Source organism: Dipodomys spectabilis, unplaced genomic scaffold, assembly GCF_019054845.1.
Source record: "Dipodomys spectabilis isolate Male_0828 unplaced genomic scaffold, ASM1905484v1 ptg000297l, whole genome shotgun sequence".
NCBI classification, from domain to species: Eukaryota; Metazoa; Chordata; class Mammalia; order Rodentia; family Heteromyidae; genus Dipodomys; species Dipodomys spectabilis.
In genome coordinates, this window is record NW_024870974.1 from 19057741 (window position 1) to 19080323 (window position 22583).

The 22583-nt window shown below is 48.2% G+C and overlaps 1 protein-coding gene across 1 annotated transcript in view; it reads left to right on the plus strand.

Moving 5' to 3' along the window:
* Positions 1 to 7596: 7596 nt before the first annotated feature.
* Positions 7597 to 22583, plus strand: part of Znf827 (zinc finger protein 827) — a 148940-nt gene continuing 133953 nt past the window's right edge. Inside the window, exon 1 of the mRNA XM_042701742.1 lies at positions 7597 to 7730. Within this exon, the coding sequence (XP_042557676.1) occupies positions 7688 to 7730 (43 nt within the window). The 5' untranslated portion in view covers positions 7597 to 7687. The remainder of the gene's footprint in view (positions 7731 to 22583) is intronic.

A 22583-nucleotide genomic window follows, 5' to 3' on the forward strand; every position in this document is an offset into this window, starting at 1 on the left:
GCCTGAGGTTCTGTGATTCTGATATGAAGCTCCCATTTTCTCTCATTACAAAATTACAGTATGATACTGAAGCATGACAGTGAGGAAGCACTTAATAGTTAGGTCTCTTGGTATTATCATTTACTGGTTCACATGAAAAGGCTTTTACACCCCCCCCCCAAAAAAAAAGAAGGGCCTACCAGAACTCAGCATCCCTAAAGGATACAGGTGGGTTCAAGGTGACACGCCACGAGGTTCTCAACCTGCATGCACTTCAAAGCATTCCAAAGGATGAGGCAGGAAGACTGTGAGTTCAAGGCCAGTTTGAGAGGCACATATCAGACTCTATCTCAAAAAGGGGGGAAAAAGATCTGGCATAAGAAATGGACAGAGGTAGAAGGTAAATTTAGAAATAGAGGTAGATTCGGGTGACTATGGATGGCAGAGGTAAGTATCATGAAAGCAAGATTAGGTGAAGGCCAAAGGAGAATGTTCTTTTATTATTATTTTGTTGTTTTGTTGTTATAGTAGTTGGTTTTACTAGGGCTGGGACTTGAACTCTTAAGCATTGCCCACGAACTCAACTTCTTTATTCAAGACTAGTGCTCTACCACATGAACGATGCCTACCTTTCCAACTTTCTCAAAGTTATGTGGAGATGAGAGTCTTGCGGATTTGTCTGCCCTAGCTAGCTCTGATCCTGATTCTCAGATCTCAGCCTCTGAGAAGGTAGGTTCATAGGCAGAAGCCATCCATCCATTCCTGGCTACGGGAACTGTTTGGTTGGCTTTCACTTCCATTTTATTTGTAGGTCACCAACATATGAAATAATCAAAATGTAATTGTAGATAAGAAGTGTATCATAACCGGTGGCTTATGCCTGTAATCTAACTACACAGAAGGCTGAGATCCTGGGAATGGCAATTTGAAACCAGCCAAGGTAGGAAAGTCTCTAAGACTGTTATCTCCAATTAACCACCCAAAAGCCAGAAGTAGGGCTGTGGCTCAAGTGATTGAGTACCAACATTCAGCACAAAAGCTTGGGGACAGCACCCAGGCCCTGAGTTCAAGCCCTAGCACTGGCACCAAAAACAAAGCAAAACATATGATAAATAATTTCCTGGATATTTGCTTACTTTTTAAAAATTATTCTTTATGAGTCACAATGATCTGTTTTCCCCTTCACATTTTTGGCAATATTGAGGTTTGAACTCAGGGCCGTGTACTTCAAGAAACCTACCACTGATTTGTACCCCCCAGCCTTCCCTTTGCTTTGTGCTAAGAAGGGGCTGCTTAGCAGGTGATTGTAGTAATCATATCACTATGTGCGGGGTAGGTGAACTGTGGTGAGTATGGAGGATGAGGGCCTACTCATAGATGTTGTAGAGAGATGAATCAGAGCAGATTGCAGCTGTGATGGGAATGGGGCTGCAAGAAAAGCCCCATGGAAGAAGGGCCTCACGAGGAGATAGCAGTGTGGTCTGAGTCAGGGCACACAGGGGTCAGGCAACCAAGAAATACATTAAAAGTTGTGACAAGCTGGGAGCCGGTGGCTCACACCTATAATCCTAGCTACTCAGGAGGCTGAGATCTAAGGCTCACAGTTCAAAGCCAGCCTGCGAAGGAAAGTCCATGAGATTTTTACCACCAGAAAACCAGAAGTGGTGCTTTGGCTCAAGTGGTGGAGCACTTGCCTTGAGCTGAAGATCTCAGGGACAGTGCCCAGGCCCAGAGTTCAAGCCCCACAACCAGAAAAAAAAGCAACAAATCAGCCCCCAAATGCCTGAAAGTGGAGGCAGCTACTTGGGGAAGTTCCCATCCATGCTGGTCAAAAAGGCCCAGGAAGGCTGAACTGCTTAGAGATGCTATCACCCTAGCAAATAAGGATTAGGAGACAAGAGTTTTATTTCAAACTGGGGTTCAAATTAGCAACAAACATGGAAAGACTGAAGCTGACAAAATGGACCAAGTGAGGGAGGCAGACCACCAAGTTCTGGCTGGTGCTCTGTCACTTGAGCCATGCCTCCAGTCTGGCATTTTGCTGCTATTTGAAGATAGAGTCTCCTGGAATTTTGTGTGTGTGTGTGGTTTTTTTTGCCTGAGCTTTATTCAAACCTCAGTCCTCAAATTGTAGCCTCTTGAGTAGCTAGGATTATGGATGTGAGCTACCAGTGCCTGGCGTGGTGTGACTTTTTCAAATGTCTAAGGCCAGTGAAGAGTTCTGTGCAGGCCTTCTGTTCAGACTTGGTTGGAGAGCCTGTTTCCATGTAGTTGTCCCTAAGGGAGACATCAGAGGAGACCATCTCTGTCTCGGGGTCTCTGGGGATCATTTTATGAAGAGGGTCAGTCATTGGGTTTATGGCTGGATTCTAAGACCTCTAGTAAACACTCTATACAAGTTCCTTTTTCTTTTTAATGGCATCTTAATATCTAGGGTAGTGGTTCTCAAACATTTTGGAATTAGGACTTCTTATACCTTTAAAAATGATTGAGTTTGTTTATAGGGATTATACCTATTGATATTTAATATGTTACTCATTTAAATTGTACTTTAAAATATTAACTAGTCAATGTATAAGGAACAGTAATAGAATCAATAGGTTATATATTTTGTGAGAAATAACTTAGATTTCAAAACAAAACATTCTGTAATAAGAAGACTGTTGCTCTGTATGCTGGCAGATGTTTGTAATGTCTGGCTTGATAGAACACAGTTGGATTCCATATCTGCTTCTGCATTCTGCCTGTTGTATTATCTTGCTTTTGTTAAAGATTCATAGAGAGCAGAGATGGGGCTATAGCCCATTTGGCAGAGTGCTTGCCTAGCTTGCGTGAAGCTCTGACACCGTATGAAAAGAACTGTAGTTGGTGACTTATACTTATAAGCCTAGCAATTCAGTATGCTGAGGTCTGTGGATCCTGGTTCAAAGCTAGCCTGGACCAAAAAGTCCATGTGATGCTCTTATCTTTAACTAACCACCAAAAAGCTGGAAGAGGAAGTGTGGTTAAGGTGACAAAAGTGCCAAGTAAGAGGCAACAAGCCCCAGAGTTCAAGCCCCAGTACTGGCGCACACGTGCGCGCGCACACACACACACACACACACACACACACACACACACACACACACATTGTAAGAAGGGAAATCCACCCTTACATAGGTATATAGTTAGAAGAGGGAGGGATATATTAATAGCCTTTTCAAATATCTATATTTTTCTCCGATACAACACTAAAAGTTGATGAATAGTGATTTCTTAACAGTTACTGGGTGGAATCTGAAACCATATCAATGAACATTTTCTATTATTTAGCATTAAAATCCATTGATTTATTTTGTACTTTGAGTGGCTCTTCTACAACATGATTTAGTAACATCATGCCTTGATCATTGGAAAATGTGGGTTAAACTGAGTTATGCAGATCTTCCAAAATCTTGACACATCTACTAATGTCACCATGGATCTCTTTAAAAAAGACCCTCCTGGATGTTAGAAAGTCGCTAAATGCATGGTAATGAATCCAAGTTATCTAAATTTTAAATTTTCATTTGCCAGTGCAAATATCGTCATTGCCAAAAAATTGTTATGCAGTGTTTTCCTTGAAATTATAGGCTCACTTCACTCAACTTTTTTTTGTTTTGTTTTTTGAGAAATACCTCAGTCTGAGTTTGGCTGCCAGTCATTCTTTGGAGTAAAAATAATGCCCCATGAACTTCACACAACTTCAGACTGCAGTAGGAGGAGTGTTTTTCATTTATACCTACCACTTTGTCACAAAGAATATTTAAAAGTCTTGTCCTCAAGGGCTCAGATTTAATAAACTGATCTTTTTCATCAAGGATAGATCTTAAATGAATCTGCTTTTTTAAACAAACAAACAAACAAAAAACTTCCTCTGTGGTGAAGAACAGAATGAATGGTGACACATTGGTGCCCTGCCTTGATTGGTGTCAGGTTTGCCAGCATTCTACCACCATCAGTGAACAAGTCAACATGAAGAAAGGGGAAATAACATGGCACTCTTACTAGGAAAACAGTCCTGACCCACAGACCCCTGCCAGAGACCTCACTCTGCTTTAGAGGAAGTGCTCTCCTCACCCACGCCTCGCAACAGGGGCCTTCCATGGAGCATACCTCACGCACAGCCGGCCCATTGGAAACCTTTAAGAATATACAATTTTCAGAAAATCTACCTTAATCTCCCAATGAAGAAGGTGATAGGAGATGAGGGTGGACGTAGTACCATGATTACAAAGGCAAAATATGGCCTTGAAAATCTGCTCCTGGGGATAGGGGTGGGAATCAAATAGAATGTTTCAATCCAATGACTTTAATAAGCCATGTTCATGATATACCCCAAATTAGCTATTCAGTTTTGGATCTTGAAATCAACTGTAGTAAACGCCAGTATTTGTCGTCCTAATATTTTAGGTGAGCCTAACATTAAAATGAGTTGGTGTTCCCAGAGCATGCAGTAATGAAGGAGTGAAATGCAAATGACCTTGAAGTGTGTTGTTGAAGCGCTGATCCCGGCCTGTGATTTAAGCAGAAAATGTCCTGTCCTTACTTCCATTCTCCATTGTTGTATGTACTAGTTCAAATAATTTTTGGAGAGGCGGTAGTATGAATAGATTCAATTTAAAAAATGCTTTTGGCTGTTGATAAAACACCTATATAATTAAAAGTTGACAGCATTTGCCCGCATGCCTTTAAAAGGTCGCAGGAAATGGACTCTGCTTTGAGGAAAGGCCTAACGTGTGTTTTCAATTATAGTGCACTAAACAATGTGAAGAGACGAGCAATTCTGAAAAAGGTGGTGGTGTGTTTACACTGAGTAGTAACCCTCAATATCATAGCCAAAGGTTTGCCCAGGATGCTCTGATGGCATGCTATGACTACCTGGGGGTTAAGTGCAGAATCTTCTGGAATCTGCAGGCTCCAGGCAATGGGTTTCCCTGGCAGGAAGAAGCCCATCTGTTAATTTCTAGTCGAATGGGGCATCTAATTAATGTCCAGGTGCATTTGATCTGAGTTGATAGTTCAATTTCAGATGACACTGCAGGGAAATTTAACTACATTTGGGGGGTGGTGGAGTGGGTGCCAGTTCTGAGGCTTGAACTCAGGGCCTGGGCAGTGTCCTGAGTCTGTTTTTGGTTTTTTTCCACTTAAGGCTGGCATTCTACTATGTGAGCCACACCTCTATTTCTTGATTTTTGGTACTCAACTGTAGATAAGTCTCATAGAATTTCCTGTTCAAGGATGGCTTCCAGCTGCGATCCTCAGATCTATCTCAGCCTCCTGAGTTGCTAGGATTATAGGAGTGAGCCACTGATGTCTGGTTAACTACTTTTTTTTTTTGAAGCTAACATTTTAGGAAGAACTGATGCAAAGAAGATGGTCCCTCTTGGATGTGACCACTCGGATTGGGGTTTGGAGAAAACACAAGTATGTGTTAAAACCTTTCTTCAGATCGTCAAATGAGACTGGGACGCTAGGTATTTTGAGAGAAGCTGACAGGAAGGGGCTCTTCCTGAGATTCCCTTTTGTATCGTTTTTGGGGGGAGTGTTATATTATTCAGTATTCTCTAAGCTTTTCTAGGAGAGGTGTACACTATAGAGCCTTATGGTTATTTTAAAAGGGGCTTCGTCAGAATGTAAGCCCCATAACTGTCTTTTACCCTCATTAGAGATTTCTTAGTCTGAAGCTCAAGGAAGAATGATTCATGTCAACTTACAGAGAGTGTCATTTTAATGTTCTATACCTTCAAGCTACCTCCATTTCTTTGATGAAAAAAGTCTATTTAAAAATTGGTGGGAAAATATTTAACATACTAAGATGAGTCAGAGTTTTTTTTTAATCTCCAAAAGGGAAGATGTAGTTCAATAATGCACCTTTTACATTTTATTTTTTGCTGTATCTGACTCATGACATATAATGTATTCCGCTAAGTTCAAAGTTTCCCCTTAAAAAAGAAAGAGTTTTATGAAACAAGTCTTCAGACTTTTTTTTTTTTTACTTCAATTGTAGCAGCAGGTTTGGAGTTTAAATCATTAACAACTTTAGAGTGCAGTTCTATCCAAATGACTTCGAGTCACAACCACCACACTTCTCTCTCCCACCAACTATACCCTTTGTGCTGAGTGAGACAGGGACCTTTTCTGGATTTCCCTTTTTATGTGTGTCTTTGAAGCAAGATGGGTGATTTTAGAAGGAAAGCAAGTCTATCGGTTAATGAAAACTGCTAGATTGAGCTCCTAATGCACACGACAATGGCTTGGGGGTAAACTTCATATACCTGCATGGTGATAGAGGAAAAAGTACATTTCAGAGGTCCAGATTGCAGGGTGCGAGGCAGGAGCCGCTCGTGGCAGTAAGTCAACCATCGGGGGTGACCTGGTTTTCTGAGCCTCCATTGTGAGAACCTGAACCTGCAAATTTCATTTAGGCAGCAGTTTTCCAGTGTGAACTCTGCCAGGCTCTCCAAAGCCTGGACCTGTATTCCTTCCTTCCACCCAGGGCTCTCGCTCTGAGCTACCTTGGAATATTTTCTTTTTCTTCTTAAATAACAGTAATCTTTTCACTGGGCTTGTGGGAGGCTCTAACCCCGTGTCCCCCCCTCCACCCCCCCAGGCAGCCCCCCCCCCCCAGACTTCAAGACGATGGATGACTTGAGAGGAAGGGGAAAAAATTATAAAAGAACCTGAAAGGTTTTATACTAGAACAAAACATAGTTTCCTAAAACAAAAAGTGAAGAGACCCAGGGTAGAAGGAGAAGAATCAGTAAGAATAATGAAGGAAAAGAGTGGAGGGGGGGGAAACTTTTCTCCCGGGCCCTCTCCCCACCCCCACCCGCCCCCACCCCGGCCCCCCGGGAGAGGGGCGACGAGCGGGGAGCCGTGGGGAAGCACTCCCTCCGCCCGCGCCCGCCCGCGCGCGCGCGCGCCCCCCGGGGGCTTCTCCGCAGCCCGGGAGGCTGGAGTCGGCCCCGGGGAGCCTTAGGGCACCTTCCAGGGCTGTGTGTGCCGTGTGCACGCGCGCGTGTGTGTGTGTGTGTGTGCGCGCGCGCGTGTCTCGCTCTCTCCTTCAGTCTGTGCCTCTGTGTGTGTGTGTGTGTGACAGAGCGAGAGAGCAAGAGGGAGAGAGAGAGAGAGGGGAGAGAGAGCAAGAGAGCGAGGGGAGAGCAAGAGAGAGAGCGAGCGAGGGCGAGAGCGAGCGAGCGAGCCGGGAGCCGAGCCGCCGCCGCCGCCGCCGCTGCCCTTTGATCCCGACTTAGTGTTAGGGGCTCGGAGACACCGCGCGCGGCCATCCCCGCCGCGCACCGGCGCGCACTGACCGATCCCTCCCACCCCACGCGAGCCCCGGACACGCACACACTCACTCACACCTATGAGATCCGATTCCATTGAGGAATATTACGCTCGGGGGACAAGCCAGGTGCACGACCAAACAGAAAAAAATTAGAGAGAAAGAGAGAGAGGGGGAGCGAGAGAGAAGAAACCCGCTCCGGGCTTCAGGAAACAAGCTTCCATCCTCTTATTTTTTCACCTTTTTTTTTTCTATTTTTCGCACACATCGGAGCGAAGGGGGGACCCCCCCGCCCGCCCGCCCCCCTGCCTCCCCGGCCCTGCCCGTGGCGGCCTCCGTGCCCCCACGGGGGTTTATTTGATCTCCCATTAACCGAGGAGGAGAATGTGAGGAAGGGGGAAAATGCCCCGGAGGAAGCAGGAGCAGCCCCAGCGCCTTCCCTCACGTAAGTCACCCCTTCCCCGCCGCGCCCGGCCCTGCCCGGCCCTGCCGCCCGGCCCCGCCGCAGCCCCGCCGTTGTTTGCGGCCTCAGTTTAGGGTTACAGAGGTGAAGCCGACAAAGACACAGCCCGGGTTACTCCTCGCCGAGGCAGCCATGTTGGTGATGATCAGCCCCGTGCCCTTTCCATTCGCTCGCTCTTTTTTCTTTCTTTCTCTCGCCCCCCCTCCCGCCCTCCCTTCCTCCTCCTCCTCCTCTTCTTCTTCTTTTTTTTCCTCCCCCTTCCTTGAGATCGGGCCTGCCCCCCCTCCTCCCCCTCCCCACTCCGGGTGGCGGGGGAGGGGGCCGCGCGGACGCCGGCTTTATCGGGGTGTCTGTGTGTGGGGGGGTGGGAGAGGTGGCGAGCTGCCCACGAGAATTCCCGGCGACTCCCCGCGCCCTGCGGGTGCGGGGCCGGGGCGCGCGGGGGGTCGGGGGCCGTGACATGGCGTGGAGCGGGGGGGGGGGGGGTGTCGGGCGCGCGGCCGCCTGCCGGGCCGGGGACCCGGGAGAGGTCCGTGTCCGGGTAAAGGTTGCGGCCGGGGAGGGTCGGGCCGCGGGGCCGCGGGCGGAGGCGGGGGAGCCGGGGAGGGCGTGGGGGCGCCGCACGCGGACGCGCGGGGACACGCGGGAGGGCGTGGGGGCGCCGCACGCGGACGCGCGGGGACACACGCGCCGCCGGGCGGCTGCTCCCGCGGCGCCGGGCCGAGGGGGGCGCGCCAGGCAGCGGGCTGGGGGGCGAGGCCGGGCCAGCGGGCGGGCGGATGTGGGGTGCGGGAGCCGCGCCGAGGCGGCGGAGGGAGGGAGGGCGGGCGCGGGAGGCCGGGCGGGCTCGCGAGGTCCCTGCAGAGCCCCGGGGGAAGAGGACCGGGGAGGGAGGGCGGGAGGGGCGGGGGCTCCGGGTCGCCATCAAATGCGGGGTCAGTGGGAGCAGACGGAGCCGGGCCGAGACTCGGGCTCCCGGAGCTCCCCCCCCCGCCCGCCTTCCCTTCCCCGGCAAACCCGAGCAGAGTCCGGGACTAAAGTGCATCGCAGCCCTCCCCGGCGGCGGCGGCGGCGGCCACGCACGCCGACCGGGGGGGACGCTCGCCCGCCGGCGCGGCCTGCCGCCCCGGCCCCTCCTCCACCCGCGCCCCCGGCCCCCGCGCCCGCCCTCGGCTTTTCTTCGCCAGACTCCTCTAACTTTTCCCCCGCCCCCCCCTCGGCCCATTCCCCCCCATCTCTCCGGGCTGCGAGCGTTCCGAGATGCTGCTGAAGCTAAAAGTGAAGGAGAAAGAAGCAACTAAAAATATCCCCGGGGCCGCCGGGCTCCTTGAATGCCGGGGGAAGAGGGGGCAGGGGAGCCGGCGTGGGGCGGGGTGGCGGGGGAGGGGACGCGGTGCCGGCGCGGGGGGAGGGGTCGGGGGGGTGGAGGGGGGACGCAGGGTCAGCCTCCCTCCCCCCGTCCTCCCCTCCCCGCGGTGGGGGCGCTGCGCGGAGAAGCCCCGGGGCTGCACAGCCGGGGCCGGCGGGTGGGGGGGCGCGGGGCGGGCGCGCCGGGGCGGCCGACGTGGTCGGTCACCTGAAGTTCACGGCGGGTGGGGGAAGGGTTAAGGCGCTGGTGTCTGGGCCGGGGCCGGGCGCGAGCCGTGCGCTTCCGCCGCAGACAGGCAGCGATCGATGTCCGCCCCCCCCCCCCCCCGCCCCGGGGCGGCGCGAGGGGTCCGCGGCGGGGCGGCCCGGGGGTGGGAGGGGGTCCCCCCCGGGGCGGCGCAGGCCGCGCGCTCCGCACACATTCCTCTTTCTTCCCCTTCCCGGTGCGCAGGGCTGGGGTGGTGCTTTCTGGGTTTTTTTTTCCTTCCCCTTCCTTTAGAGCAAAGAACACCCCTGCCCCTGGGCAGGCCTTTCCCCGCCTGCCCGCTAGAGGTTCCGAGGGTAATGTCACCCGTGTAATCTGTCGAGCTGGACGGACGTACCGAGTGTGTGTGCACATAAATCGCCCGCCGGCGGCCGCGGGGCGGGGCGGGGCGGAGCCGCCGGGGCCCCGCGCGGCGACCCACGCCGAAGTCGCCGCAGTTGGTGGAGGAGCGTGCGGAGGGGGCAGGGCGGACGGGTCCCCGGTGTGACCGGCTGGCCCGAGTGTGTGTGTGTGTGTAAGGGGGGGGATCGGGGCGCGGGCCGCCGCGGGGCTTCGGGGTTGCCTGCGAACTTGCCCTTAGATGGCAACTTTGGGGGAGCTGGTGTGCGGGGTGATTGGGTCACTTTCCTTTCTTCTCTCCCCCCCCTTCCTCTCCCATCCCCCTCCCCCCCACACCCCGGCCCGGCTTCTTTTTTAAATAAAAGGTTGGCTCGGGTAGGAGGAGGGGTGGGAGAGCAGCGGGGATCTCTCTGTCCGCCTTCCCTCCCGGCCCCGGCGCGCCGCGCGGGCGGGCAGCTGCAGCCTGCCCTGCCCGTGACCTTGACCCTGACCTCCGGAGGCTGCCCTCGCCGGCGCGGAGGAAATTCAGGCTCCATTTTAGCTCCCGGGGCCTGGTGGGCCTCGCCCGCGGGCTGCCGGCCTGGCGGGGAAGTCACCCGGAGGAGGGGGCCCTCCCACCCCCCGGGCCCGCGCGGGGGCCGCTGCCCTCCACCTAACAGGAAAACACGCACAGATATAGACCCAGGCACCCGAGCACACCTCCGTGTGTCTGATCGCCGCCCTCTCCGACACAGACAGCCACTTTTACTTTAAAGTCAGAAGCCATTTACCTTTGGAAGCACGGTTTTGTCCTTCCTGGTTTTTGTTTTGTTTTTGAAAAGGGAAGTCTTAATTTGTGAAGCTTTTCCATTTACCTTCTCAGTGAAAGCTTTTTGGTTTGGTTTGGGTTTTTTTTTTTTTTTTGGTGGATGTGCGATGTCTGTCTGAAACCCCGGTGTACACATGTTTTATAAGCAATTTGCATTTGGCCCGACAGCAGTTTTTCTGGCAAAGAGTGTTATTTTGCAAGTCAGCCCCAGTGAGCTGGGATGGGTTAAATGCTGAGTGAGGCTTTGGTGAAACTTGCAAAGTGGTGTGGAGATGTCATAAATATTGACGCGGGTCTAAATTAGGGTTCGTTTTCTGTTTAATGGAGAATACAACTTAGAATATAACTGCAGACCTAAGTCTTCGTTTTCACACTGAACTGTTCAGGTGAAGAGGGGGCTTCTTTCCCCCTGAAGAAACAGTGTATTAAAGTTCAACTATAGTTAAGGTTGGGGATTAAAGTTGCCAGATAGAAGTCAACCCAGGGGCTTAAGTTTCTGTAGGGGCTGATTTAAAAATCAATCCTGGAAAAAAATAAAAGGATGATGGGTGTGATGTTGGGTAGAGAAAGAGGACCCTAAGAAGATGGGTACAAAAGGGGGTAAAAGGGCAATGAGCTAGGATAAATAAAGGCCCCAAAGCCCTTTCTAGTAAATACCAAAGTGATGCCACTACTGATGTGTTAAAGAATCTGTAGAACCGGTAAACATGAAACCCTGCAATGTTTAAGAAAGTTGTGTAATCTCAATTTATAGAAGACTTGATGATCACCGCCCCCCCCTTTGCACACATTCCCCCCAATAATGTGATGGAAAGTTGCTAAAGCCTAAGGTATCTGTTATTCTTTGTATTCATTGAGTCCATTTCTCCTTTATTAAATATATCACTAGTCAGGGACAGTCTTACTGCACAAAGCCCACCACCCTCTCACTGGAGAGCACAGACTCCAAGGACCCTGGAAGTTCCACCTTGAGTGGCTCAGTCCTGGAAATCCAGACAGGGCTTGGAATGATCTGATACCAAGCCTGGGGTGAGCCTCCACCCCTGGCACAGAGTCCTAGCAATTCCCCCGGCTGGGCTCTGGGCTGCTAAGGTTTCCTTGCTCCTTCTGTTCAGCTAGACACCCCGGGGACTGTTCAGAACTGAATTAGCTTTGGAGAATGGGCGAGCCTTTAACCTGACACTACTAACTTAAGCTTTGGGTTTCTGATTTAAAATTCTACACAGTCATTTCCTCCTGGGCCTCTGAAGAGAGAGAGAAAGGAGAGGGAGAGAAAGAGGGAGAGAGACAGAACGGATCTGTTTTGTGATATGGGCCTCATCCATATGCAGAAAAATATGGCCTCTCCCATAGAGCCGAGTGATGATCTTACTGTCTACAAATCACAAAGATGTTCTGTGATCCTTCTGGAGGCGCTCCTGCAAAGGATGTGAAGACCACCCTGTATGGATGGCATGGCTTTAAAAATCATTATTCAAAAGAAAGCACCTATTTCTTGCCTTAGAGCAGTAATGACCGTTTTAGGGTTTATATAGGACTCGATTGCTGTTGATGTTTTTGTTCTGCTTTGTGTTACAAAAGTTCTTTCTGTTGGAACCTGGTTCAGTGTTGTGTCCAGACAACATCCTAGAGGTCCAGTGAGCCATGCTAGGAGCTTATCTTGAGCAGAATCCTGAACTGTGTAACTTAAGAATGTCTGTTAGCCTAAGAAGAGAGAGGGAAACTAATGCTAAGACTGCTTGCCAGGCTTGGGGCTTGGCTCTCGGAGAACATTACAAGCTAAGAAGAGGCAAGGGGGCTTTCTTCTGTATTTATTGCATCAGTAAGTGGTTGGCCATTGGTGATCAGCACTTTTAAGATTTCCTCATTAGCATCCATTTACTTATAAACACATAAGACTTTAGATCCTGTTATGTTTATTTACTATTGGAAATTTGTTTGATGGCTTTTCCCAAAGGGGAGCACAAAGGAAAAGTTAATAAAACAACTATTCTTGTAATATTTTCACTGTTTACTCAGTTGTGGGTCAAGAGCAGAACAGGTTCTTGGGTTCTCCATCAACAAAACTTAAAGAAAAGGAAACAACAACTAAAACCTTCTCTTGCTTTCTAGTAAAACTAGGAGATCAACATGATTGGCAAATTCCAGGGTCCCTTATTTCTTATACTTTTACCCATCTTTTTATGTCAGATGAAAGAGAAAGAACTTCACTCTCTCCATTTATTCTCAATAGTTTTTGCAGTGACCAGGCAATACCTCCTGACTAACCATGGCAAAGTGTTAATAAATCATGCCGGAAAAGTATACATTGGACAGCTTCCGGCCAGCATTAGAGCTTGCTGTGATAGGTATTTTAGAGCCTGTGAGTGGCCTTTGTTAGGTCAGGTCCAAGGGAGGTTCAGGAAAATCTCAGGCTTGGGAGGCTTGTAAAACTAGGTAGATGGAGCTAGGGACACACCCAAGGGAGAGTGGTGTGTGTGTGTGTGTGTGTGTGTGTGTGTGTGTGTGTGTGTGTGTGTGTGTGTGTGTGTGTGTTGGTGGAATCACCAGACTGACTTCCCTGGGGTGAAAAGTTGGTTCACAGTTTAGAGGTCTTGTTAATATCAACAACATGTTTTTGTAGAAAAAGTCGGGTTAGAAATAGTGTTGGGCTGGGTTGGTTAAACTAGTTGACTTAGGAATTCTGCGAGTATGGCTTCAGATCTTATCTAGGAAAGAACTCTCACCGGGTGTCACAGACCCTGGACACTTAATAGATGCAAACTGGTGTGTCTTTGAATTCTAACATGACCATTTGTGCTGCTGTCATTAAACACCTTAGGTCTGTAATTTATAAACAACAGAGGTTTACTGCTCAGCCACTTTGGAAGTTGGGAAGTTCACAATCAGGGCGGCTGCAGATTCAGTGTCAGGTGAGGACTTGGGTGTCAACAGTGTTGCCTTCTGGCTGTGTCCTCATTTGGCTGAAGAAGTGACTAAGTCCAGTCCCCCCAGGGTCCTCTTAGTTTTTTTTTAAAGTTAGAGCACTAACCCTGTTCATTTTTGTTATGACCTATGACCTAATCACTTTCTAAAGGCCACACCTCTTGATCCTGTGTGTTGGGAGGGGGGTTAACTTTCAAGTCACTCGCTTTGGTGAGGGGTTTAAACATTCAAGGCACAGCACTAAGAAGGAAGGATGGAGGAGCCCGCATTTCCGCTCTGTTGTGCCACTCTCTGGGTGTTCGAGTAGTCACTCTGTGCCATCAGTGAAAATGATTAGCTTAATAGATCCTTTAGCCCTCATTTGAAATTGCCCTGTCCTGCATTCTTCTTCTTCTTCTTTTTTTTTTTTTTTAAAAAAGAAATATCTACTGGAGTATTAGAAGAAAGGAAAACAAATAGAACCCTGCTGGCACTGATCTTTTCTGACTGATATATTAGTAATTTTCTACAATTTAATCAGACTGGTCACCGAACAAGATAATGAGAGGGTGACTTACTGAATAGGACTTTTGGGTGCATTCAAGGATTTCTAGCATGAGGTTTAATAAGACTGAGGTGAAATAATAGACTTGAGAAGATACCCAGACTCAGCCTCCTTATGGTAAAACAAACGGGTGAGTTTTTGCTCATCTGATTTCCTTACTATTTTGGCTTAGCACTTGTACTCTTATTTGAGGGGTACAGATTGTGAATAATGATGCTGTCTCCTCTCTCATGCCCTCTTCTGTCTCCTACTTTGGTAGGTGTAGCTCAGTAACTCACTCATACCATCTAGGGCTAAGTGTACAAAACACTTTATGGTTCTTGGTAGCCGTGATGTCTTCGGTCATGTTTTATAAGAAAATAATGTACAAAGCACAGAGCTTAGAAATAGCTAAGGGCACTTGACAGGCTGTTCTAGACACCATCTCCCAAACTTTTTTTTTTTTTTTTGGTATTTCTACTTCTGTCTCTAAATTGTATTTGTTGTGATACTGGAGAAAAGACTATGACGAGGTGTGTGGGAGTGAGGGCCTGTCAGATTGCTCCTGTCTCCTGTCACCACCACCACCCCCCCCCCCCCCCCCCCCCGCGGTACCCTCCTACCCCCACCCCCACCCCGGTCAGGGGCCTTCCCTGGCTAGCATTGCTGCAGATCTTAGGTAGGTTCCTAAATTAAAGTCAGACTTTGGCTTGATACAAATCCTAATCCGTATGGGTACATATTTCTGTCTATTTTCTAAAAGTCAGCTTTGCTGTACACACACACACACACACACACACACACACACACACACACACACACACACACACACACACACACGAGAGGCCCTCTGGTTAGTTGTATAAAATGCACAGTGATACACCCTCACTGTCGTCAAGTTAGAATGAGGTGTTTTGGAACTCTGCTTTTCTCAGGCTGACCTAAGGTTGTATTAAATGTAGTAGATTGTGTGCCTAAAAAGGATATTTGTCTTTTAATTGGCCAATCCTTTCTCATTGTTGTATCTCTGTGGCTCTTAAATGGCCTGGGACCCTTTACTTCTCTCTCTCTCTCTCTCTTTTTTTTTTTTTTAAACAAACAAAGCTGGGGACTTGGGGAAGTAGTGCAGTGTCAGAGTGGTTGTCTAGCACGCATGAGGTCCTGGGTGCGATTTCGCAGCATTGGGGGGAAAAAGGACCCAAATGAACAAAGAATAAATGCTGGACCTTCTCAGTGCCTGGAAAAGTAAACTCCAAAATAACTTCTCTGTTTCTGTGATAATGTCTGCATAGGTCAGAAAAGTAGCTAGACTCTCTTCGAAGCGCCATGTGAAGAACCAAGGGGGAAAGGGGATCTCAGGGTGGATTGTTTTGAGTGTTCTGAAGAAGCTGGCTTTCAAAGGGGACTGAGGAAGGCCAGACGAAAATGATCTCGTACATGATTGATCAGCCGCAATGGACTTAGCTGGGCTTTTGAAACAAGCTACTGTGCTTGTGGAGGGTGATAGATTTTTCTCAAGTCAGAGAGTGCTAGTACCTTGGGGTGTCCGAAGGTCTGTTTTCAAAAAGCTTTTGTTGTGGTTGTGCGTCAAGAGGTTGAAAATATCCTCAGTGACTTTGGTCTCTTTCCCCTTTGCTGTATATTGCGTGCGAGAGGCAAAACAGAACTCATGTGCTTTTGAAGTTCAAAAAGTAATGTCAGGTGCACAGATATGCTGGTAGGTACTGAGCTACTGCCACATGCTCCTTTGTGACCATGTGCACATTATTTAGCTTCCCTGTTTTCCGATTTCTTCATTTTTTGAATAATACTAATAATAGTTCCTATGTCACAGAGGGTATGTGTACAAAATCATGCCTAATTAATGTCCCCTGCGTCGTAGAGCTCAATAAATATTACCTATTATTAAGTAGGTGAAGTGTTAATTTTACCTACGTTGTGATTCCTGCTGCCATTTCTGACTTAGATGTTTATGGTTGTGATTTTTTTAAGTTTGTTTTCCGTAGAGCTCATTAGCATACTGAGTAATAACAATATGATATAATAAAATTCTTTTACCAGGCTATGATTGGAAGGCTTGACTAATGCTTGCCTCGTAGGCCAACAATATTATATCAGGCTTTTGCTACTGGAATGACTTCCACTGTGTATATGATCTGCTCTGAATTATATCTTGTTGTGTAATAATCAGGAAAACAAATTATGGCTGGATTTTACTATCGGGTGAGGAGAGTAAATCCTCCTCCAGTGACTTGGACCGAGACTCAGATGAGACGCTAGGTGTTTAATAAAGATCTGTTTATTCATTTACGCAACGAGCAGTCAGTCTTCTGATTAAAATAACTGAGGGGAAATTGACATTGAGTTTTCCATATGTTATATAGGTTATAATAGTTCAGCTTTTGCACAGAAAGCAGGAAAGCCAGACTCTGTAGTATCTAATCACAGGGAACCAAAACAAGAAAGCATATTCAGTGGCTCTTAACTAAAAGACTGAGGGGTAGTGATGAGAGAGAGAATGGAGAAAGAGAGAGGAAAAGGAGAAATAGGGAGGGGGACAGAAAGGGGAAGGGGAAGGGGGAGAAGGGAAAGAGAGGAAAGGAGAAAGAGAGAGAGAGGGAATTGGGGAGAGAGGGGACATCAGAGGTCCCAGCAGGTGATGTGCTTCTCACCCCGCCACCCTGCACACAGTATGTTTAGAAACTTGAGACAACACTTTGGAAATGGGAGGTTTCACATTAAAAAAAAAACAAACCTAGATTTCTAGCTTCTTTTGAAAACTTGGAAGAGACAGCAGTCCTGGGCCCACCTCCCCACATGGCCACAATCTGCTGCCTCCCGTCCTCAGGCATGCGCTCCTCGATTGCCACGGTGCCTGCTACGCAGCCCCCAGGTCCCCATATGCATTTCCACCTGCCCACCTTCCTCAGGTCTCTTCCTCCTGGTCCCTGCAGGCATTTGGATTGGAAACTGTTCTGCATGCTCCAACATTTTCTGATCTTTTCATTCATCACCACGTGGAAGTATTATGAGCCACATTCTAGGATGGCAGCACCAGAGAAGCAGTTGCATAAGGTGGGGGTTTAGAGCCTAGCTGGACTGTATTCCAGCTGTGACAAGGGACAGCCGTTGTTCACCTGTCCATGTGCTAAATGTGGGAATGCCACAGGTTCAGTGGGACAAAGTGTTCCTCCATGGAGATGTTTGGAAGCATGTCTAGGCTATAGTATGTGTGCAGTAAGTGCTGGCTGTATTTGTACACCTGAAGTGTAGAGGTGCAGATTCATTTCAAATGAGGATTTCCTCCGGTGGCTTTCACTGTGTTGTGTCATTAATCAAGAACAGTTTGCTGCCCTTTGGTGTTTGAACTCCCAGCTTCTCAGCCCTGGCTGGAGATTGAAAAATACAATAGGTGTTTAATAAAGATTTGTTTCCTCAGTTAGTTCAGAGTGGAGCCTGGGACCAGTCATTTTTATAAAGTCCCCTAGATGACTTGAATGAATAGTTTAGATGAAATAGTCCTGAGCTATAGAACTAACAGTGCCGTGATGTCACTTCGGCCGAAAATAAAGATGGGATGCTGTGCCTACAACTAATTGATGATACTTTGCTAGATATTAGAATCCTAAGAGTTAGCTGGGAGCTACTCCGGAGGCTGAGATCTTAGGATCACGGTTTGAAACCAGCCCAAGTAGAAAAATCTGTAAGATTCTTATCTCCAATTAACCAGCAAAAAGCTAGAACTGGAGGTATGGTTCCAGTGGTACAGCACCAGCTTGAGTGAAAAAGCCAAGCAAGTGCTTGAGGCCTTGTGTTCAAGCCCCAGTACCAGTAAGCAAAACAAAAGCAACAACCCTAAACATTAGCTGGAGCCTGAAATTGGCTTCAGCTCCTCGAAGCTGGAAACCAGAGACTCAAGGACCTCCCAGCCGGGAGAGAAGGGCTCCAGTTTTCTCCCTCATATTCCTTCCTCCCTCATATTCCTTCTCTCCCTGCTCCCTCTTCACGTCACTGAGAGTTCTCACGGGTATTGACCTCGGTCGAGTCACTGAGCCTCTCTGTGCACAAGTGGCCCTATCTTGTCTAATGGCGAAGATGATGTTGCCCAAACATCCTCTGTATGTGGAGCTGGCTGGGTCTTGGGGGCACTTTCACAGTGAGCCGGTGTTTGTGAGGCAACCAAGGGGAAACTGAGGCAGAGAGAAGGGTGAGGAAGCTCCCTGTCTGAGGCAATGACCGCCCCGTCCCCAAGCCCCAGCCCCACCCTGCTCAGAGACCCCGTGGTCAGGTGCTGATGGAACACGCGGATCTCAATCACCTACGCCTGTGCTGACCATAAAGGCTCTGCTTCCTCAGGAGGTGACCTCGTGGGCTGGTAACGTTGGAGTCCTGGAGCCGGCAGTCACCTGGGTGATCCTTTCCACGGCCTAAAGGCGCTGCTTCTGGAGCAGGCTCCAGTTCAGTGCCTCTTCTGCTCGGTGTGGCCCTCTTCTTGTGAATGCAGCCAGTATCTTCAGAGTGGGAGGCACGGCTGGGTTGGGGAGGAAGCAGAATGTGCAGACCCCAGGCTCCAGGAAATGTTCCTTTAATGGAAGCCAATCTCAAATAAGAACTTGCTGGGTTTTAATCTGACCTTAAGGAAGAGAGAAATCAATCCACAGTGAGTTGCTTTCTGACATTTGTGGAGGAGAGAAATTTTCCTTCTCTAGATGTGGAGGGTGGGCTGCCCGGACTCACCCTGGGACAGAGAGGTGCGCTTCCAGTCCACAGGTGGGAAAGCAGAGCGGGATGCAGAGAACTAAAAAGGTAGCTTAAGTAGGAATGACTCCATAAAGCCGAAGCATAGCTATCTTTGATAAGACGAGGACATGTTGAATTAAAAGCAGAAACAAAAACAGCTGTCCAGCAGTGAAATAATAGATGTGATATTATCTATTATCATGTGAAATTAGCTATTAATGGATCTAGTTTCAAGGATCTGGCTCAGCTACCTATGGGATGGTTTCCTAAAGACGTCTTCCTATAACTTGGGGTTCCATGAGGAGAAGTGTTGATTTATTGTTTGATTATATAGCTGTGTGTGTGTGTGTGTGTGTGTGTGTGTGTGTGTGTGTGTGTGTGTGTGGTGCTGGGGATCAAACCCAGGGTCTTGTATGCCTTCTTAGCAAGTGCTTTATCACTGAGCTCTAACCATAGCCCTTATGTTGACTCTTAATGACAAACGTAGTACATGCGTCGTATAAATAATTAAAGCTCTGTATAAATGTTTAAAATGTGAAAGTTGCCTTCTCCCAGCCTCCACCCCCAGAGATAATCGCTGTAATCAACAAGTAATATTTAAAATTCAGCCTCCACTTGAAGCCGCGTCTTTCAGCTCTGGAATCAGAAGAGAGGGTGGCGGCGTGGCTCCGTGAACGGCCGTGGCCGCACCTCCATCTACAGTGTTGACTGCAGACTGGGGGCGCCAGTGAAACCGAGGAACTGACAAACTCCTTACCTGAGAGGAGGCCCTGAGAACCCAGCAGACTCTTGAAGTCGTCATCCAAGGAGTTAATTATTGAGCAGCTGGGGCTGCTGGATCCGAGGAGGGGAGTGGGGGCGGATAAAGACAGTGTATGCGCACGCTCCATCTCAGTGTCTGAAGCTCTTGTCAGGTGAGGGGAACAGTGTCATTCATCCCAAATTGTCAGCTTGGGTGGTAACGGAGCCTTGGTTCATTCACTCCCATGACTGAGCCTGCGTGTGGATGCCAAGGTTAGGGATGTGCACTGCTGAGCAGAGCATGGTCCCGTCTGTCAAGAGCCAAATGGGCGGAGAAAGAGAGGCAAACAAATTCAAATTCAGCTTGAACAGTATTTTTCACAAACGTGTAAGATGCTGAGCAGAAAACCGAGGCTGGGACCAGGACGGTTGATATTATAAGGGAAGATACTCTTTGTTTGATAAGATGAGGACCTGTTGAATAAAGAGAAACAGAAACAGTACAAATGACTCGCCTGCTGGGTGTAGTGCATCCCTGTAATTCCGGCAGGAAGATCACAAGTTTGAAGACAGCTTGTGCTCCACCGTGAGTTCCTCAATAAAACAAAATGACAATGAGCGATGTATGTATAAAGGACGCAGCTCAAATACTTGTCAGGGCATTTCTAAGAACTTCCAGTAACTTGGGGTGTGATTGGAGCGTTGGACTCTGAAATCACGTGGTATAAGGAGAAAGAGTTCTTTAAAGCAAATTCTGCTTTGCTTAGTTTCTAATATAAAATTGGAAATCAGTTCCTACCTTAGGGGAGCACTTCTTTCAGTTTGTTGGCGAGTTAGCCTCTGTGGAGTTGGGGTGTGTGGCTAGAGCCATGGTGCCGCGAGGCCACCGCGAGGAGCTGCTCTGTAGCTCTCGCTGTCTGCTCATTCCTCGGGTTTGAATCTGTTTCTGCCCACAGGAGTTCTGTGGAATGAGTCTCTTTCAAATGTTGACCCATTACAATCCAAGAATCCGACAAATCAATAGGCTAACAAGTGTGAGGTAATATACTAGGAATTTAGTGTGAAATGTCTACCGAAATGCAGACTATTGGGCAAATAGTCTGTGGAGGAGCCGCATCCCAGACAGCCCGGAAGAAGGGTTGACCAGTCACACAGTGCAAAGAGAGAGCATCCCCTCATCCGTAAGAGGTTGAAATCCACTGGAAAGCAGCAGAAGGAACCTCACTGAACTGCAGGGCCATCTGCTGACATAAGGATAGGAGCAGAGAAAGATCGCAGGGGCTGGCAGTAAAGATCATGCTTGCTAGATTTAGAGGCGTGAAGTGTGGTCATTTCTCCCCCGGGGGGGGGGGGGGGGAGGAGAAGGAGGAGGAGGAGGAGGAGGAGGAGGAGGAGGAGGAGGAGGAGGAGGAGGATAGGAGGAGGAGGAGGATAGAGGGGATGATGGCTTTTTGTTTTGTTTTGTTTTGCCAGTCCTAGGGGTTGAACTCAGGGCCTGGGCACTGTCCCTGAGCTTCTTTGGCTCAAGGCTAGAGCTTGAGCCACAGCACCACTTCTGGCTTCTTCTGTTTATGTGGTACTAAGGAATCGAACTCAGGGCTTCATGCATGCTAGGCAAGCTCTCTACCACTAAGCCACCTTCCAGCCCTGGTGATGGGTCTTTTTAAAAAGAGAAGCCTCTCTTGCAAAACCAGCTCGGACACATGGCAGTGGATGTCCCTGTGGAGGGAGCTGGGAGGAGGGGCAGGGGGAGGTCTACAGAGTGGGCTTCTTGAATCCCATACTTCTGTGGCACTGCTAGGGAAGGTCACAGTATGACCTTCTTCATGTGTGTCAGCAGAATACTTGTGCCTTCCACGTAATAACCAGGCATAGTGGTGAAGCTGCCAACCCAGCCTAGCACGTCCCAGTACCATGGAGCCTGCCTGTGACGTCGTCTTCTGCTGCCTGTTCCCCTGCAGGTCCCACCACGTGTTCTCCGTAGCTTTATTGTGTCATTTAGTTGTGCATCTTTGAGACTCCTCAAAGCAGTGGTGCCTTCTACACCTTGGTGTTTTTATTCGCCAGGATGCTTTGCAAAGCTTGTAGCTAGCCGTGCTAAGTTTGTGTTCGCACTTCGTAGTACTGCACCATGAAAACATACAATGAGGGTGGCCAGCTATGCATCCGTATCTCCTGTTAGGAGCGTGTTTCTATAACACGCCTGTCCAGCTCACTTTGGACCAAGTGGGAAAGTTCCCAAGACACTGGTTCTCAAGATCACGTTTCTAGAACTTGGGAATTATTGAGGATGCCAACAGCTTCTGTGTTCTTGCTTTATATTAGAGATTAAGACTGAACAACGTAATTATTTTTAACCATTAAAATAATGATTCTAACGCAGTGCATGTTAACTGCAAACAGCATTTTTTTAGTGAAAAAAAAAGTATAATTTCAAAGACATTGAAGAGATAAAGGGCATTGTCTTTTATTTTGGCAAATCTCAAATGCCTGGTTTTTACTAGTAGACAGCAAGAATCACAGGTCTGCTGTTGGATTCAATCTCTTGCACCAGATAAATAAAGAAAATCTGGTTTTGGGTAGATATGTAATCGCCTTTTCAGATAATTGTGGATTAAAAAAAAACCATTCCAAGTGTCCTAAGCATTAGTCATTGCAATGCTCAAACATTACATTTGTGTGTGTGTGTGTGTGTGTGTGTGTGTGGTCTTGTTACATTAAACCTACTGGGCTTGTGCTTTGAATAAACCATCATGCTTGTAACATTAGCACTGAACATTTGTCAAATATTGAATCCTTGAGTTAGGTTGAGGAACCAAATGTATATAAATTGTGCAGTGTAATACATAAAGTTACTAATAGCAGTGGGAATCTTATCTCACAAGTTTTTAAACTGTTATACTGGGAATCTGTCAGGTGCACATGTAGCATGCCAGTTTTCTAAACTTTTAATGGTCACTTGAAAACATGAATTTCATCATTAGCTAAAAATACTGTCCGTTTTTCCTTGAGTATTAGTTTTATTTACTTCGTTCCTTTCCAAGAAATAGTCTGCCAGAGACCCACATTTGCCTAATTTGTCAGCTATTCTTTCAATGAGAAGGAATGCACCGTGGAAAAGTGGCT